General features: G+C 40.3%; 1 protein-coding gene across 2 annotated transcripts in view; it reads right to left on the bottom strand.

Moving 5' to 3' along the window:
• Positions 1-18253, bottom strand: part of DCP2 (decapping mRNA 2) — a 32306-nt gene that overhangs the window by 7893 nt on the left and 6160 nt on the right. Inside the window, exons 2-9 of one of the 2 annotated variants that reach the window (XM_027446648.3) lie at positions 7712-7863; positions 5978-6105; positions 5396-5494; positions 2857-3009; positions 1945-2057; positions 1729-1836; positions 1017-1137; positions 608-718 (exon numbers count right to left, since the gene is read on the bottom strand). In XM_027446648.3, the coding sequence (XP_027302449.1) occupies positions 608-718; positions 1017-1137; positions 1729-1836; positions 1945-2057; positions 2857-3009; positions 5396-5494; positions 5978-6105; positions 7712-7863 (985 nt within the window). The remainder of the gene's footprint in view (positions 1-607; positions 719-1016; positions 1138-1728; positions 1837-1944; positions 2058-2856; positions 3010-5395; positions 5495-5977; positions 6106-7711; positions 7864-18253) is intronic. The other variant, XM_027446649.3, reaches the window with a different exon arrangement.

Raw genomic sequence — 18253 nt, 5'->3', positions numbered from 1 at the left:
GATGTTGTAAAACAGGTTTCTCAGTGAACCTTCTCCCATCCAGCAAAACTTTGGGGACAAGCATATTTAGTTGGTGCAAGGGAAAGGTAATAAACCAAGAATATCATGCTGCTATTGACAAAGTGTAATTCCACTATTTGATTAAAAATTATATGAGATCAAGGCAAGTCTGTATCTCATTGTTTTTTGCTGTTGAGGAGAGAGATAATAAACATTAACATATAAGCATTAACACTCTGTATCTATCTGTTGTACAACAAAATTGTTTACAAAACATAAACATGTCAGACATGTCCTACATTGACTTATTATGGCATCCTGTGGTAGGCTGGAACCTGGAAAGCTGCAGAGGACTGTCTGCCGACATGGCTGCTATTTTCAACAACAAGCCTTGGTTCCAAAATGCAAACTTTAAAGGAAGGATGCATTGTCTATAGATCTGTATGGTCTAAGGTAAGAAATGTCATACTCCTACAGACACTTACTAAATATTTTGTTAAAATATATTTTCAAGCAATAAGCAGTTTCTCTCAGCAGGACTTCTGCCTGTAAATTTCTTAAGCACTACTGGAACTTGTTAATGAGATAGCCACTAGGTTTTTCTTACCAAGGTGTGGTTTTGCTTTGCTGGTTGACTGTGGACTCCATTTGTTCTCTTCTTCTGTGTGGCAGTGTCTTGATTCTGCTTTCTGCCGTTGCTCCTCAAGTTCTGACTCTGCTATTATGTCCAAAAGGTAGTAGAAGGAAGAGTTTAAATGGCAGCATCAAAAATCGTTTGTTGACAATTGCTATTTATCAGCTAAAACTGACATAACACAACTACCACCTAACACCCACCACCTCTACTGTCAGTAGCAAGCAAACTGAGAAACCCCCTAGAATTTTATTTTAATGCTCTGATTTTGCATACTATAGTGTTAAAATTCAGTATTTCAGTTCCAGGGAGGAACACTTATGAACAAAGACATTGGTCTTAAATAGTCCAGACACATACGTTTGCCTAAGAAACAACCTACCTTTGTTTTTAACGCTTCAGACGTTTCAGGATGATTGCATGGCTTTTGTGTTTGTTTTGGCTTCATGCACTGCTCTCCTGTGCCATCTGTGAGCACCTGCTGACTACTGCGAGGTTTGGATCTAGTACATGAAAACAGAGGTTAAAAAACAACTTAAGAGCTATTGGTAGCAGAACTGAAATGAAGAACTTTCTGCATTTTGAGAATAATCTGGAAGACAAGTTTAGGTAACCTAGAGTACAAGCTGTAACAAAGATTACTGCATTCATACTGCATTGTTTTGACTGCTGGCAGGAAGCTTATGTTCAGCACAGACAGCAAGCTAGTCCCATGTCATCATTTTTAATGAGCATTGGTGCTAACCTGATCTGAATTACTGGAGCAAAGCCTTCTTTTTGTGAGTCCAGGTTTTAAAATTTGCTCTACTACTTCTAGCTTAGATGAACCAGAAAGGGAGGGTATTCCCATACACTGGACTCAAGGAATTCTGTCAGTTCTATCACACTGAAGAATTTTCCAAAAAGCACATCATGACACTAATTATTAAGTTTTCATCCTGTTCACAGGCCTGTAAGATACACCTGTAATTATTTATTTATAATTAGCCAACTCTATTACTAGGATAGAAATATCCAGAGAAAGGACGATTGGCTTCATCTGACCAACATTTTGCAGAAAGGATATAGAGATGTTAAACTGACCTGGTTCTTACCTAGCTTTTTCCGAGTTGGGCTTAGCGGGTGTGTTCGCTGTAGATGAAACACCATTGTCACTCTCTGAGGAATCTCCATTCCTTCGGGAAATCCATTCCCTCAGTGGCCTGGTAAGCGAGCAGAAGTTCAACATGATCTATTTGCTAAAACAAATCTAAAGAATTAAAAGTTTTCTGAAAGGCACTGGCCTAGCATTTGCTTCATCTTGAACATACCTAATGAAAGGAATGGCCATAAAAAATTTGTTAGGTGCCAGACCTAGCTTGGACTTCGGGGTCATGTCATTCCTGTGGCATGGCAATTTGTCAATGGAAAACCACTCAATATTCTAGAAAAATGAAAAATAAAATCAAAATAAACCACTGTTGTTGCTGCAGAAAATACATTACAAACACATTTCAAACTTACTATGCTTAATTAAAAAATTACAATGAAAGGCTTATTATGATACTGCAAGTTTTTTTCTACAAATTGTTAACTAATGATGGGGTTGTTCTTCTGACAGCAGCTACAGAGTAATGGATGGTACACCTCATACACATTCCAAGACATAACTAAAACATGAAATATATCATCCAGCAACTAAATTCTGAATATGAATTTCAGTAAACAAGCAAACAAAAAACTCACTACACACCAGATGCAGTAAATAATGGTAGTGGCTTCAAATAATTTTCCAAGCCACTAGTATTCTTGCTGCTTATATTTAAAATCAAAACCAGACTACCAGTATTAGCTCAAAAATTATCAGAAATAAGGGAATGAAGTTTGCTGTACAAGTTTCAGGTTTTGTTACAGAATAATAATAATAATAAAAATAATAAAGTAGGAATAACATGAAATGATTAGCACATAGACTACCTAAGAAAGAAGATGGAGGGAATTCCAGTTTGACTGCATGTACTAATGTTGTTTTCGTGACGAATGGAGATGCCAGAGATTGTTAAGAATCAGTCTTTCCATTAGAGTTGCAACAACATGACAAGACTCTACAGTGACAAAACACTATTTGTAATTAGTATTTCAAGAATTCATCATGTTTGTTGGTTTCATTATTTCACAGACTATTAGCTTTAAAAGCCAACCTCCACAATAAGGTATCCGCAAAACTAAACAAGTTAACATACCCGAATTTCCCTCCTGGTTTTGGGGTTGAATTTTGTATTCTTGGGAACTCCTGGAATGATGTAGAGCCGTGCTAACTGATCATTAATTCGCAGCTCAATGTATTCTTCTTTACTGATGTAATCTTTTATGTCAAACCCCGTTTCTTCAAACACCTGAAAAACATAAATGATATCAATGCATATATTTAAATTTATCCTTTTAGAACCTATCATCCTAAGGCAAGACACAAATAGTTTTCTGACCTACTCATGACAGCGGGCAACTGAAGAAGAGAGCCACAGGTATATGAAACAGAAAGGGCTGTTAAGCCCTATTGCCAGTAATCCAGAAGTAGGACTCCTCAGTTAAATTTTTAAAGACCAGATTTAGAACTAAACAGTAGGACAGCATCTTCAGTGAAGCCTCTTCTATTAAATTGTGAAGTTAAAAGCTCCAGAGCCATGCATTGCTCTTTTACATTAACTTAGCTGTTTCCTGAAACAGTGATGTGTTGACTAGAAACTACACAACATGTGGTCCTGCCTGTGAATATGTAAAACAAAAAAATAAAACTGAATAACCACATAAAGTAGCTACAGCAGGTAATACTTAAAATGTCTTGTGGTCAAGTGCATATATCAATATCAGCAAAATGGTTTCAAGTTCAATTTTTCAAAATGTAGAGGAAATTAAGCACAAATATTAAAAAATACTCAAGATCTTAATACAAAGTAAATAACTGACACCCAGTCTTCAAATTAGTACTAAAAACCCTTATGTAAAGGTCAAAAGCAAACCAAGCAAATCTAATGTCCTAATGCATTAGGAACAGCAGAGTTCAAAAAATAACAAGCATAATGTCCTGATTCTTCCTGATTCTTCCAGATGATTTGAATGAATTCATCGTAGAAACTCGTTTTGCCTAAATGGTTAACCATATAGTATTGTTATTCCTTCTGAAGTACAACTGAACCGTCTAGGCACTGCCCAGAGCAGACCTCTTCAATTAGACCACATGCAGGTGCAGTTCAAAGTTTTAGACCTGCGCTGACTCCAGAAAAAAAAAAAAAGAAAAAAAAAAAAAAGGTTTACACACACATTTTACGGACATTACAATGTTTGGCAACATGTTAGCTTTGAAAAATGTGCAAGTTCATCCACAATGACAATTTACCTTCATGGAAACAGATCAAAACAACAGTGTTGTTCACTAGCATATTATAATATATTCTCCAAATTAGAAACATCAAACTATTTTCCCAGTATAACTGTGCCCACTTTAAATGCTATACACACTGTTTGTGGTCCATATATTTTTATTTTCTCCTTGCCCTTCAGTTGTAACCCTTTAGACCGAAAAATAAAAATATAAAACAACAACAAAAAAAAGGAGAAAAAAAACACCACAGAAGCAACTGCCTAACAAAATTTTAATCAAAGAATCTATTTATGGTGTGTTGGGGGAGCATAAGACATGCATTTAATAATTAGTTTAACCTTATTAAGTCTCTGCTCATCCCTTGAGCTGTGCAATGACAGCCCACTGCATACACTGCTCAAGTATTTCACTTGGCAAGCTATCCAATTCTATATAAGTAACACTCTACACTGAAAAATAAGGAAGTACTAACGTGAAAGGAATTCTCATACATGCCTGTTGCATAAAAGTGTAGTGTTAAGATCTAACACTTTATTTTGCTTTTCCAAATCAATCCTAAATATCTTAGGGGTATGGAAACTACCCTCAACAAATCAGAAATGCTGAATTTTAAAATTCATGCTTCTTCAAGAGGCATATTTAAGAAAAGTCCACAACTCCTCAGATACAAATTCAGTCCAACCATGAAGAAAATTAAAGCATCTTGCTGTTTTCCCTCACCTTTGTTTTCCTTAAATTCGAGATGCATTATGTTAGAGGAACATTGTGAAAGAACAATACTGGTACAAACGCAGACTATTTTCAACATGAAGCTCTACTATCTGCTGCAGCAATAAACCTCACAGATTGTTTTCTTTAGCACTTAATTGCCATATATCAATATTGTTGCTTGTTCCTATATCACTGAATAAAACCTCTTCACAATTTTTCCATAATCTTCTACAACCTCCATCTCATCTCTTCAGTCTCTTAACACAGCCCAGCTCTCATACAAGCTAAATTCCCATTCTTCTATCACCTTGTATGTGCCTCTCAGCTTAATATTCAAAAAGCCATGGAGTACCTCAGATTTTCCAAGCACCAAAAGTAAAATTTAGAAGACAATTAATAATTCAGAACTGAACTTCAAAAATAGCATTCATTTAACGTAGCATGTTAGTACAAAACAATGAAAAACATCAACACCGATTTTAAACTAGTTAATCACACCCTTGGTGATCACTCAGAAAAGCACTAAAAGCTACAGCAAAAGACTGCAACAATTTCCTGATTTCAATAGAAGACATACCTAAGTAACATGTCTTTTCATCTAGCATATATATCCTGCTCTCAGCAAAGCTTCATTTACATAACTTTAAAAAAAAAAAAGTTTGGTTCCCTTAAGCTGATTTTTAACTTACCTCTCTAGCAGCACAGTCATGAGGAGCCTCTTCTTTATTTACTTTCCCTTTTGGAAATCCCCAGCCAGACTTTGCTAAATAGCCCTGAACCAAAAGAACCTGCAAAATACAGTAAAGACATCTGTCAACACCAACTGTTCTAATTGATTTATATTAATTCTCTTCCCTTCGCTGTCCTCTGCTTCTGACCCCCCAGAACAGTGACTTCAGCCTGGAGGAGGAACCCATTAGGTTTTCTGTGTTCTAGCAAAAACTGTAGATTTTTTTTTTTTAATGAAATCATGTAACTCTGAATAAAGAAGTAAAACTGAATAGGAAAGCAAGCAGAAGAGTATTTACTGTCTTCCATATCTTATTCCCATATTCTATTTTTGTACACACTCAGTGTCAAATATCTGTCATTTTTTTGTGAATCTGAAGTGTGCTTTTTTTTTTTGTAACCAGACAACAAACGTAAACTACAAAATTACAAAATGTAAAGTACAAAGATTACTTTTGCCAGCACACGCCATCCTCCCCCCAGCTCTTCGAAACTATATTCATATTTACATTACATTTACATATTTACATATTCATACTTACATTTTCAAGTGTCTCATCAAGAATAATTGCACCATAGGTTGGCACTCCCATTTTATATTCCTTCCACTCGTCTAAAACCTTTTGTACGTCTTCACCTTGAGGCAGTAAAAAAGGGCAGTGATTGAAGAGTACAGCAGCAGTCAAGGAAGCTAAACTTGGGTAACCAATCACTGGCAGTTAAACAAAAGATAGCCGTTCCAGTATTTACAATAACCACGCACTATCCTCCTAGTGCTTTCACATGCAACGTCTTGTAAGTTGGAAGTATCATGGAAAATCCATTACCAAAATCAAAAGTTAAAAAAGCATTAATTGAGTAATTTGGCAATTCTAATGCAAACCAATTAAAAGATGAAAAAAGACGGTGCTTGTTTGAAAGTGTCCTCTAATTTTGAAGAAAAGATATCCACATAACTGCTGTTTTAAATGTGTTAGTCTTAAAAATTTTTACATTTTGAAACTAATGGGAGACAAAAATACTCTCTCGGTTTAAGTGGAGAAATTTTTTGCACAATCATTTGTTTCTGCACCTACTGTGCAGAAACCATTCTTAAGCATTTCCTATTTAAAAACTATTTTTAATGGCATCATGTTACAGAAATCTAAATTTAATACACTTTATCAAAACTCACCACACAGAGAAAATAAGAACAGAACTTTTATAACTCTAAAATTTCAAAGGGAATCTACAAAAGCTTTAAAACAAAGAAGAAAGTTACTATATTATATACAAAACTATACTGCCAATAAGAAACATTCAAACATTCTTTAGCAGTGTACACAAGACACTGCAGCAGAACTAACATTTTTTAGCAAATGTAAGCCAGAGAGCAAAAGATATAATGAATGAATATTATCTGTCTTACTGTATTTTTCCTGCACAGCCTACAACTACCAGAGAAATTATGCTGATCTGAAAACTGTTATAATCTAAAAAATCTACTTTAAAAAAATAACACACATAACATCAAAAAGAAGAAAAAAAAAAAAAGAAAACAAAAAAAAGAAGATCACATTTCTACAGTTCACTGTTAAAGTAGAAATTCATTATCAAACTAACAAGGAATATTTTGGTTAGTGAAAGCAGAGATATCATGAAAGTCAGAAGCAACACCCAGTCCCACATCAATGAGAAAAGCTTACCAATAAAACAATTACTGGATGTTGGCATGAAATTTACTTTATGAGCTTTTCCCCAATGAGGACTACATTGTCTAAGTTTTATCAGGCCTTTTGAGCAATAAAAAAAAGTGGAAGTTAACCATATGAATTTAGTAGTCATATGTCCTTTCTCCTGCCAACAGAACAGTTTCTAGCAGCATCTTTTCATGACACAAATACATACAGCTACCCATCAGGGAACACGTACCATCTTCAGCTTAACATTTACATCAGCATTTCCTTGGAAAGAGATTAAATAAAGGAGAGAAAACACCATGAAGAGCTCCAGCACCTCATCTTTGAAGCCCACCTGCTCCGTCAAACTGCAGCCATAAGGAAAAATCCTCAGAGAAATTACCTGTTTTCCATAGTCTTAAGCCAACTGAGAAACATCTCTTATATGGATGCCACAAAATTATGAAAGCAATGAAGAGATAAAAATCATAAATCCAGCAATAGTACTTTTTAATCATTAACACATTTTCCTGCTCCAGGTATAAAGTTTTGTTAATAATATTCAGTTTATACTTCGACCACTGAGACAGAAAACAATCACAGTAATAAAAAGGATATCAGCTTTCGCAAAATCTCTTATCCCACACTGAGGTAATCCTGGTGTGTTTTGCATGTAGAAATCCAAGTAAAACCAATGGGCAAGTTCAATCTGAAAGCATACTCTGATTGCATTGTCTCTCTCTTCGCTTGGAATGTGCAAAATAAATCGACTGCCAAGAAATAAAAAAAAAAAAAAAAAAGCATGATTAGCCAAGTCTATTGATTTAAACAAATCTGAAAACAAAAATGCATTACAGCAGTGGAATTCCTGATCCATTAACACAGCACAACAGATCTTCCTGGAGGTCTGGATAGCAAAAGTTTTTTCTTAAGAAAATAAAACTTTAAACATCAAGGAAGAAAATGGATCGTGATGTTCTTCTACAAAAATCAATTACAAGGAACTAAGTAAATTAAGTACTGTGAAAACAGGGAGGGGAAGGACAGCCCACGTGAACAGCTACAAGAATGAAAACATTTTTAAATGTCCAGTGAAGAACATCTGCGAACTCTTGATAACAAGTCTATACATTTCTTCTGGATACAAGTTAAACACGGATGTCTATTTTCACTGAAAAACACAGTGAACTATTAATTCACACAAGTTTTAAAACTCAGTATGGTCCCATTAGTCTTCTCAATCTGGAACAGAAAGTGGACAGTTGGTTTATTTTTCAAGCCTGCTTTATGTTTCAGCTCAGATACTGGCACACACAGTTCCAAAGATGAGCAGATGAGTAGCAATACTCTGTGATGGCTCATTTTGTTTACACAGTTAAACTTTATTTATCAATTGTAAGATCAAGAATAAAATGATTTTCCTTTTGGAGATTTATGGTCACTCACCCGACTGAACTTAAACCATTTGACAGAGCTGTTTTAAACCCAACTCCTGAGGTTAAAAAAAAAAAAAAAAAGGCCTGTAATATCTTTGCCAGAAGTGACAACGCTTCAGACATCTTTACTTAAAATTTACAAGCGTAAGTCGTTAAGGAATGCCATGAGCAGCCTCCTCCTCCACCAGCTGTGGCCTAGGATGCCCTCCTGCCCAGCCCAGAGCCCTCGGCCCTTTCCTGTTTTCGGGCTCAGCAGGTAGTGAGGCAACCTGTCCCAGAGCCCATGAGGTGGCCAGCCACACAGGCAGACCCAGACAGTGCACCTGCAACAGGACCCTGTCCCTGAGGGGCACTGCACCATCCCCTCCAGCCCTGGGGCTGGCAGAGCCAGCAGGCCCTGGTGCAGGCCCACAGACAACATCCCGAGACCTGCAGGACACAGACATTGCACATCCACCTCCCACAGCCTGACACAGCCCCTCTGCCCCTTGCCCTGCGGGGCGCTCGGCAGGGCCAGACAGCGATGGGCCCTCCTGATGCCGATGCCAGGACCCTGCTCCCTCTCCCCACCTCACCAGGGGCTGGGGCTTGCAGCACACCCACCTGTGCCACAGCGACAGCGTGCAGACGGTGGAGGAAAGACTGAGCACAACACAAGAAGACAGGACAGACTGTGCCCATCAGGTGCAGGGCTCTGCCAGGCAGTCATACTGACGGCCCTGTTTCACACCCCTCCTGCCCACCCGCACTTTGCAGGTCCCCCCGTGGGTCCGTACAGCTCCATCAGCCGTGAGTTCCAGCCTGATCTCCCTGGAAGCAGGGCCTGTCGTTTCTCAACAGCCCGTCAGCCACTGCAACCAAGGGGTTTGTTTCTTGTCACCGTCTCCATTTTTCTCTTCCTAGAAAGAGAGCCTGCGTCTCTATATATTTTTGTTCTTGGTTTCCCCCCTTTCCCCTTCTTTCCTGATTGACCGGTTCCCACTCAGACCGCTGGAATAAACACTCTCACTTTCTCATGGCCTCATCAGTTAGTGAGACTGATCAGACTTGGTTCTCATTGCTGCCCCTCTTATCACTTGCCTGTCTGGTTTGTGTCCCAGTGTGCTTTATTTATGGATTCCTCCTTTGCTCATTATCCTTTGCATTGAAAAAGGTCCTTGACCAGATACTCTTACATGAATAGCCTTATTCACTTCAACAAGAATATTTTCCTCTTTGGCAATTTTTGTGCTGTAAATAACAGCCATGCTGCTCCCTTCTTGAAGGCTCTATTACTGCTGAAAATATTCCATACATATAAAGCTGTGGTAGCTCAAAGTTGTTGTTTTTATTTTTTTAAGCCTATTTTACATCATAACTAGTAGATGCTTTCTTACACTGCAGCTAACATTAATCTGAAGATACAATACACAGAAGTAGTACCCAAAAGGAATTAAGAACATGTCAGCCCTGGCAATAAAAGCAAAAACAATGAATAATACTACTTACAAATCGAAAAGCTAACTTTTCTAGAATAAGTGAAGTCCAACAACAGGCACTTCAAAGTGTCATGGGGCTGCCCCATGCCGACACAGCCGGTTCCAGGCAGCTCCAGCACTGCAGGGCACAGCCAGGCCCTGCAGCTGAGATGGCAGCATCTTGGGGAAACGGGTTTAAGAAAGGGGGAAAATGCTGGACAGGCAGAGGAGGAGAGGAGAAAACAAGTCTGCAAGAGCTGCACAAATTGCAAGTTCAGAGTGAAGGGGCAGAGGACAGGCCAGGTGCCTGCCCTGCAGCCCACTAGTAAGTAGAGCAGCAGGATGCTTCCTATGTGTGAATAGAAATGTTGTTTTTGCAGAGTTACATCGCTTAAAAGTAAGGAATTTGGTATTGCGATATGCTTGCAGTGATAAGAAAACTTAGCAGGCGACCTGGTAAAATGCAGACAACCAGACTCCTCAGAACAATTAGGTGAATATCACAGTGTCAAGCCAAGTCAGATAAGTGAAGAAACATTACACCACTTCAAACAGTAATAAAGTCAAAAGATCTGAAATTTAACAGGCTGGCAACTGCAGGACATGTGTAGTCTGTGAAGCATCAGATAGATTGTGAACCTGGATTACCCACTCAGTGGGGAAACAGGGGAGGGTCCTGTCATCAAAAGGTATATAAACTGTATATTTTGAAGCTAGTAGAGGCGCTCCTGCTTATGGGGCGCCCGCCATTGCAACAGTGAATAAATTACTACTTCACTGAGACCCTCACCTGAGCATAAGTTATTGGCTACAGAGTGTTTCTCACAACCTGGGGGCTTGTCCCGGATCCAGTCACCTGCCGGGGAGCCCCACCGCCGCAGCAGCAGGAAGGCATGCCCCGCTGATTTCAGCGGTTCTGTGCATCCACAGTGGTGGTTCTGCGGAGAGCTGACAGAGGGCCCAGGGCCCGAGACCGGTTACAGAGGCAGGATCCTTGAAGTAGTGGGGAAGGGAAGAAGGTAGGCACTCCAGGTTTAAGAACTGATCCGGTAACTCTGTGCACAGACCAAGGTAAGAAATATTAAGTATTGCCTTGGGGGTCAGCTGAGACTCCCAGTGTGATGTGTGAGTGAGATGTATTTCTGTGGAGTCCTGATCCGTGGAGTCTGGTTCTGTGGCTCAGCAGAGAGGTTAGGAGTTTTAAGACGGAGAGGAAGTCTTTAATTGAGGACCCCAACAGCCTAGCTGAACAATTAGACCAGTTTCTAGGGCCTGACTTATACTCTTTGGGGGGGGCATTATGCCTATAAGTATGTTGTTTTAAGGGAAAGAAATGGGAATGATCAGGAGTAGAGCTGCTATACAAGAATGGGAAAGAGTTCATCCCCCAGGACCAGGGGTCATACCGGCACGGCAGAAATACCCACTTGCCATCCTGGCTGGAATAAATAATAGTGTGCAACACAGAAATCATATGAGAGACTTGGGGTCAGAATGAGAAAGTACTCGGGGGTGAGTCCTAAGGACCTGGTATCCCAAGGGCACTTGGAAGTTCATTGTGTGATTAAAGCCTGGCAAGATACACAGAAAATGCTCCAGAAGGTGGGGGGATGTTGTGAACAGTCACTGGGGGCTATCCTGAGGCAGGCCCTGAAGGTGTGTGCCAGGAGGGGAGATGAGAAGGAAAAGCAGAGAGCAACACTACTGGTAGTGACAGTGCAGTGGGGCAGAGTGTGGAGAAAGAGGAAGAAAATCTTCAGGGGGAGTCAGGGCCAGGGTGGAAAGGAGAGGGAGAGAGATGAAAGAATGGCAGGCAAGGAAGGCTGCCTGTGCTGCTGCCTGAATCCTAGCAGGGACAGGCTTTGATGTTTTGTGTGGCCAGGCTGGCCACTTCAAATAGGAATATCCTGAGTGTAAGAAGGAGGAAAGAAGGAAAATGGGATTAAATACGGTATACTGGTATGTTGTTTCTGCATCCTGGAGGGAGAAAGGTATGGAATTGAGTTGGCCAATGACTGAGCCTTTGGTGAAAGTACAGGCTGGAGGAAGATAGAAGTGTTAAAAAGGGTTACTGAAGGTGTTAAAGGTGTGGTATGTAGTGTCTGACAGAGCTGTCTGAAGTTGAGTGAGCAGGGAAAGAGGATGCAGGCATTATCTAAGTAACAGTCTGGAAGTTTTGGTGTCTGCTGTGGTGTTTGGTCAGTTTCCCAAGTATCAGGAAGGGGTGGGGTGGGGGGACATCCTGCTCCACCAGGGGCCTCTCCAGCGGCCGCAGGGGGGCTTTGGCTCCGGCGCCTGGAGCGCCTCCTCCCCATCCTGCGCTGACTGTGGTGTCTGCGGGGAGGTTTCTGGCTCCTGGCTCTCCCAGCTGCTGTTGAGCAACAGGTTTGTGTTTGTTTGTTTGTTTTCGTGGATGTGCTCTCACAGAGGCACTGACTGTGTTGCTCATGGCTTGGCTCTGGGCAGCGGTGGGCCCCCTTGGGGCCGGATGAGAGTAAAGATATATTCACCTCTGACTGGAAAGACCCTGAAATGGGGGTGGAAGCAACAGTACAGGTGGACAGTTTTACCTCAGGGGTTTACAGGGCCACCGATTTATTTGGGCAAGTTCTAGAACAGATTTTGGAGCAATTGCAACCTCCTGAGGAGGTACTACTGTTACAAATATGTGGATGATTTTTTATTGTCAGGACAGGAAAAAAGAGTTGTGAAGGAAGCTACTAACAAGCTATTCAACTTTCTGGGAAAGCCGGGCTTGGGAGTATTGAAAAATAAATTACAATGTGTAGAAAGAGAAGTCAGGTATTTAAGGCATTTAATGTCTGAAGGAAAACAAAGAGTAAAGCCAAAGAGGATTCAGGGAATTGTTGAAAATTAAGAAAGAACTAAAAAGTTTTAAAAGAAAGATTTTTTTTTTTAAGGAATCAGGAGCCATGAAGTCTGAAGGAAAATGGATACTCCCTGATGGGAGAGAAATGCTTAATAAAGCACCAATGAGGCAAATGTTAATTGTTTTACATCAAGAGTCACTGGGAGGTGCAAGCAATGTATGATGTTGTGCTAAGTATGTCTGTACACTTTAGTGAAGCAAATATGCAGAGGATGTACCATATGTCAAAGGGTAAATAAAAAGATCATCCATAACCCACCTAGAGGGGGACGGGAGCCAGGGATTTGACTTTTTCAAAGTATCCAGGTAGACTTTACTGAGCTACTTGTCTGTCCAAATTGACCAAGTGACTGGATGGGCGTAAGCTTTACTGCAAGGGTTAAAGCAGGCCTTAGAGATTGGGTGGGATTTTCACTCCCCCTGACACCCCTCCTCTTCTGGGAAGGTGGAGCTAATGAACCAGACATTAAAGAAGCAATTAACTAAATTAGTGTTAGAAACCCAACTTCTTTGGGTAAAATGCTTACTCCTATAGGTTCAAACAGCACCAAGAAAGGATATAGGAATTTCACCATATGAGCTGCTGTTCGGATTGCCCGAACAGCAGCTCTGGGCAGAAGGGATGAGAAACCACAATTCAAAACAAGTGAGTTTTCTTAAGAACTCTGTTCTGGGGTTGTCCTCTTCTTTGTCATCTCTCAGGACCCATGGGCTGTTGGCTCAAACCCCACAAACCCCATTCACCACCACCACCCAGGAAGTTGGGTCCTGATTCGGATCTGGAAAGAATCAACTCTGGCCTGAGTGGGAAGGACCATTACTGACCACTGAAACAGCTGTAAGAACTGTGGAAAAAGGTTGGACTCACTATACTCAAGTGAAGGCATCCGTCGACCCTAATACCTGGGAAGCTGTTCCTACAGAAGACTTGTTGGAAGTTGAAATCAAAGAGAAAAATCTCATAGTGGACTCTGAGCGGGATAAAAGCTTACAATTGTAATCTAACCTTTTATTTTCACAGGTAACTAATGAGTGTGGCCTGCGAGTGAGAGAAAGGACTGGCCTATAGCAAATCGAAGTGCTCCCAAGGGGCTTTTGCTCTAGTAGTACATATATCTTATTCTTTGTATTGATAATTATTTGGAAACATGCAGGTTAAAAATAATGACAGGGAAAATTCAACTGTTACTTTTTTCTAAGTAATTGTAGGCCTTAGAGAAGGCCTTGATCAATTGGCAACTTGGAAAAGGCATAACCTTAGTAAGTAATAGTAAGACGGGGTACCCCGTCAAGATATGGGTGACTGTGACAGAGGGTTATGTACCACAGACCGTCATGTTTGATGCTTGTGAGGTGTTAGCTTGTGGAGATTTAAATGCCCAACAACAACTGAGCAGAGAGAACAAATAACTGGGAGAGACCCAACAGCCAGATTGAGAATAGCTGTATGGAAACGATCCTCTATTGCTATCAGAGAAAGGGAGAAACTGAAGGAGGAAACAGGAGAGAAAACAGGAGGCCCTCTTTGAAACGCAGCCGTTCAAACATTTGAGATTCAAACAGGGTATGGGGATGTGAATGCCTGGATAGAATGGGTCAAATATACCGTCCACAGTCTCAACCATAGAAATTGCTATGCTTGTGCCTCAGGATGACCGATTGCCCAGATAGTGCCCTTCCCGTGGGGGTGGACCAAGGATTTCCAGGGGATGCGATGTATGATTGCATTGTACCAAGAAAAGACTGCCTGGGGAAATGAGGCCTGTGAGTCTCTTTGCTGTTCCTTGTGTGATAGCAATATCAGGGCTCCCCCTGCATTCTCTACAGCTATAGGTAATCATACAGCTTGCCTCTCACGGCAGGGTGTGAGTGCTACCTGGCATCTGGGAGAACTTGCCTTGTGCTACCAAGGACTTGATGGGAAACTGCTCAAGACTAGAGATCCCCAGGGCAGATCTCTGGTGGTGCTGTGTAGGGAAGATCTTACAGCCCACCCTACCATCTAATTGGGGAGGCACTTGGGCACTTGTTCAATTAGCTATACCCTTCATCCTGGCATTTGAAAGAGAAACATCACAAATACCCAGAAGAAGTAAAAGAGGCTTAGGAGTATAATTCAATGACAGAGTGTACATAGATACTAATAGGGTGCCTAGAGGAGTTCCTGATGAACATAAAGCCAGGAATCAAACTGAACATAAAGCCAGGAATCACACTTAGGAGCTACAGCCTGAGGGAAGGACCCACAGCAGAGGCAGATGGAGCAGCAGAGAGGAGCTGGGATGGACTGACCTCGAGCCCCATTCCCCATCCCTGTGCATTGCTCAGCGTGGGGAGAGGAGGCACAGATGTAGGAGTGCTTACAGGAAAGAGAGCATCAAGCCCCAGACCCTACATGAAGACACTGTACCTCCTTAAAGTACAACTCAGCAGCACAAGGCAGCATGGTGAAAAACAATGTGGACACCTGTGACATATTAAAAAAACAGGTCAGAACAGTCCTATTATTGAAGTATAAACACACATTAAACTTACTAGAACTAGAATAAATTGTAACCTAGCATTCTGTAATTCCAAAACAGCCTGAGACAAAGGCTTGAAGACATTATGTACCTGGCTTTAGTTTTCAACTTGTCTCCACACGCTGCCAAGTAACACTTAATGCTCTGAACAAGAATTGTGTTTAATTTTTTTTTAGCTTAGTTTAGTAGCAGGGAAAAGCTGTTATATAGCTTGAGAAGAAATGTTCAGGGCAAATGCATTAGACTACTGTTTTTAGTCTTATTTTGTTACCCTTAGGAGAATAGTTTTGCAAGGAAAGCATTTAACAATAATCACCACCACCATTATCACCTATACTCAGTCCTCAAACAGCCCCCTGAAGCTGAATTTAGAAGCCTAATTGTTATTTTCTACTGCTGGAAAAACTTGTGGCTTTTTGTTGTTGGAGTTGTTGGGGATTGCTTTTTGACAAATACTAACTAGGGTTGCTACTAAACTGCCAAACTTTACCCTCACCAAAATACACCACAGCACCAAGGCTTCAAGGCAAACTTTTTGAACAGACTTGCCCAGTTAGTTACATTGTCACAAATCCTGCCTAAGAACATAACACAGACACATCTCAAAGTTAACCCATCTCAAACTTGAGTGACTTAAAGTGACGGCAGACAACAGAAATGCGGACACTTATCCCAATTAACTGTAGAATTGAATGGTATTCAAGAAGAAATCCCATCATCCTGCACATTACATAAGAACTGGGAAGCTTTAAACCACAATAACAAAAATAAAATAATTAATGTGGCAAAGGTTACCCAGTCGTACTTTTTTTTATTATTATTATTATTTTTTTCCCCAAACTATCTAGCAAACTAATTAACACACCACACCCTCCCCTCAAGTCATACAAAATGAAGATACCAGGTAAGGCACCTTTGTATGCCTTTGGAGCCAGGAACTGTCAAGACGATTACCTGCAGGCATTAAAACAGCTGTAGCTGCTCTGAACGGCTAAATTACTACTTAGACTAATTGGCTGAACTAGGTGGAACAGCTGAAAGTGATCTGAGGACCTAGCACAAACCTCTCTGAGTAGCCTCTCTGTGGCTTCTAAAGAAAGTGATTCTGCTTAAAGGAACATCCAAACATAATTTAATTCATCACTTTGTATGTTAACTGCATTAACTCCAGCTCACAACAGTCCTTCTGTCATAAGGAAATGTGTTAAATGTCCAGCAGGTTAAATAGCAGATACGGTCAGAAGTATCTGATGATTGTGTCTGCTGTGTACACAAACATTTAACAAATAGAGTTTACTGCAGAGAATCCAGACTTTTTTCCCAACAAAATACAAATAACCATTATAATCATAATCATCCTGTCCAAAACCAAAGTGTTAAAGTCTAAAAGATTCTCTAATACTCTCAAGACACAAAAAGACAATAAGACAATAGTTCTGTTTTGTGGACATCTAAGTTTCAATTTTTTTTTTGTTTTCATACTTTAAAAAAAAAAAAAAAAAAAAAAAAGCCTTGACTACTGGGCAAGCATGACTTGGAAGCCTGTTTTTTGTCACTTTTTAGCTTAGTAAGAGTAATGTAAGTACTTGCCATCTCCTAAAAGTTCACTAACAGTACTTACATTTGCTGTTTACACTGCTACAGTTCATGTAAAAATGTAATAGACAGATCCTCTGGGCTCTGTGAGTTTCCAAACGTAATATATTGAAATTATCACAATTACTTAAGTAGCAAAGTGGCATTTGCTGATAGAATTAAAGAAGTTATATAGTACAAGAATAAACTATACAGTATAAGGTATAGGTTGGGCTATAAATTTTCTTCTTCTCAGTAAGCACTCTTCTTAATAGACCTAACAATTAAGTATGAAAATTTGCTCTTTCTTCCAAAATTTCTGTCAGTATCATGTGTAGATAGACGAATGTAGGAAGTGACACGTATTTTAACAACCCACTTATAGCCAACCACCTGAAGCACAGCACCACTGACTGATCTTCCACTGGTTTAAAATGTAACCTTCCTTGAGCCAAGGCCTATCAGGCCCTGTCATTTCTTTTTGTGCACAGACTCAAAGTCTGACTCCTCTGCTCCTTTCAGTTGTTCTGTCCATGCCCCACACAAGGCAATGTATTTGAGGGCTGATCCACTGGCACTAATGCGAGTCAACAAACCATGAGGAAAAGATGAAGAACAGGACAGATGGTAACTGCAAGTATACTGTGATATATGGAGTAATAATTTGTGTCAAGAAGATGGTTGATATTAATAAAGAAGGGGAAGATGTGGGCCATGGGGGTTGACAAGCCCCATGCTATGGTTGGTGATAACATCACACATTTAACGATGAGGCCCCAACGACCACCACCAAGAGAATTATGATATGAAGCAGGGATGGGTTATACATATGTATAGGTGTACTCAGGTTTCTTATGAATATGTAAAAGCAATGTTCAATATGTATTTAGGAAGTTCGACGGTAGGGTGTGCATGTTTGTTGGGCATAGGCTCCCTGTGCACCCAGCACTGTTTACTTTCCTTTCAAGAGGGAGATTCAGGAAAATTAGATATAGAACCCTTGGTAGTGGAAATAGTGGATCCGCAACAGCCAGTAAGGACTAGGCAATATCCTATCCCATTGGAGGGGAGGACTCAAACCAGTTATAGACAGGTTGCTCCAAAAGAGGATGCTGGAACCATGTATGTCCCAACATAATACCTCCATTTTGCTGGTAAAAAAGGCTGATGAATCATATAGGTTGGTTCATGATCTTAGGGCTGTGAATCAACGAACCATAACCATATTCCCAGTGGTGGCAAACCCCATATACTTTACTAAACCACCTAACACCTCAGCA

Source organism: Anas platyrhynchos, chromosome Z, assembly GCF_047663525.1.
Source record: "Anas platyrhynchos isolate ZD024472 breed Pekin duck chromosome Z, IASCAAS_PekinDuck_T2T, whole genome shotgun sequence".
In the NCBI taxonomy this organism is placed as follows: domain Eukaryota; kingdom Metazoa; phylum Chordata; class Aves; order Anseriformes; family Anatidae; genus Anas; species Anas platyrhynchos.
Note: the sequence above shows the minus strand (reverse complement) of the source record. Positions and strands in the feature narration are given on the sequence as shown.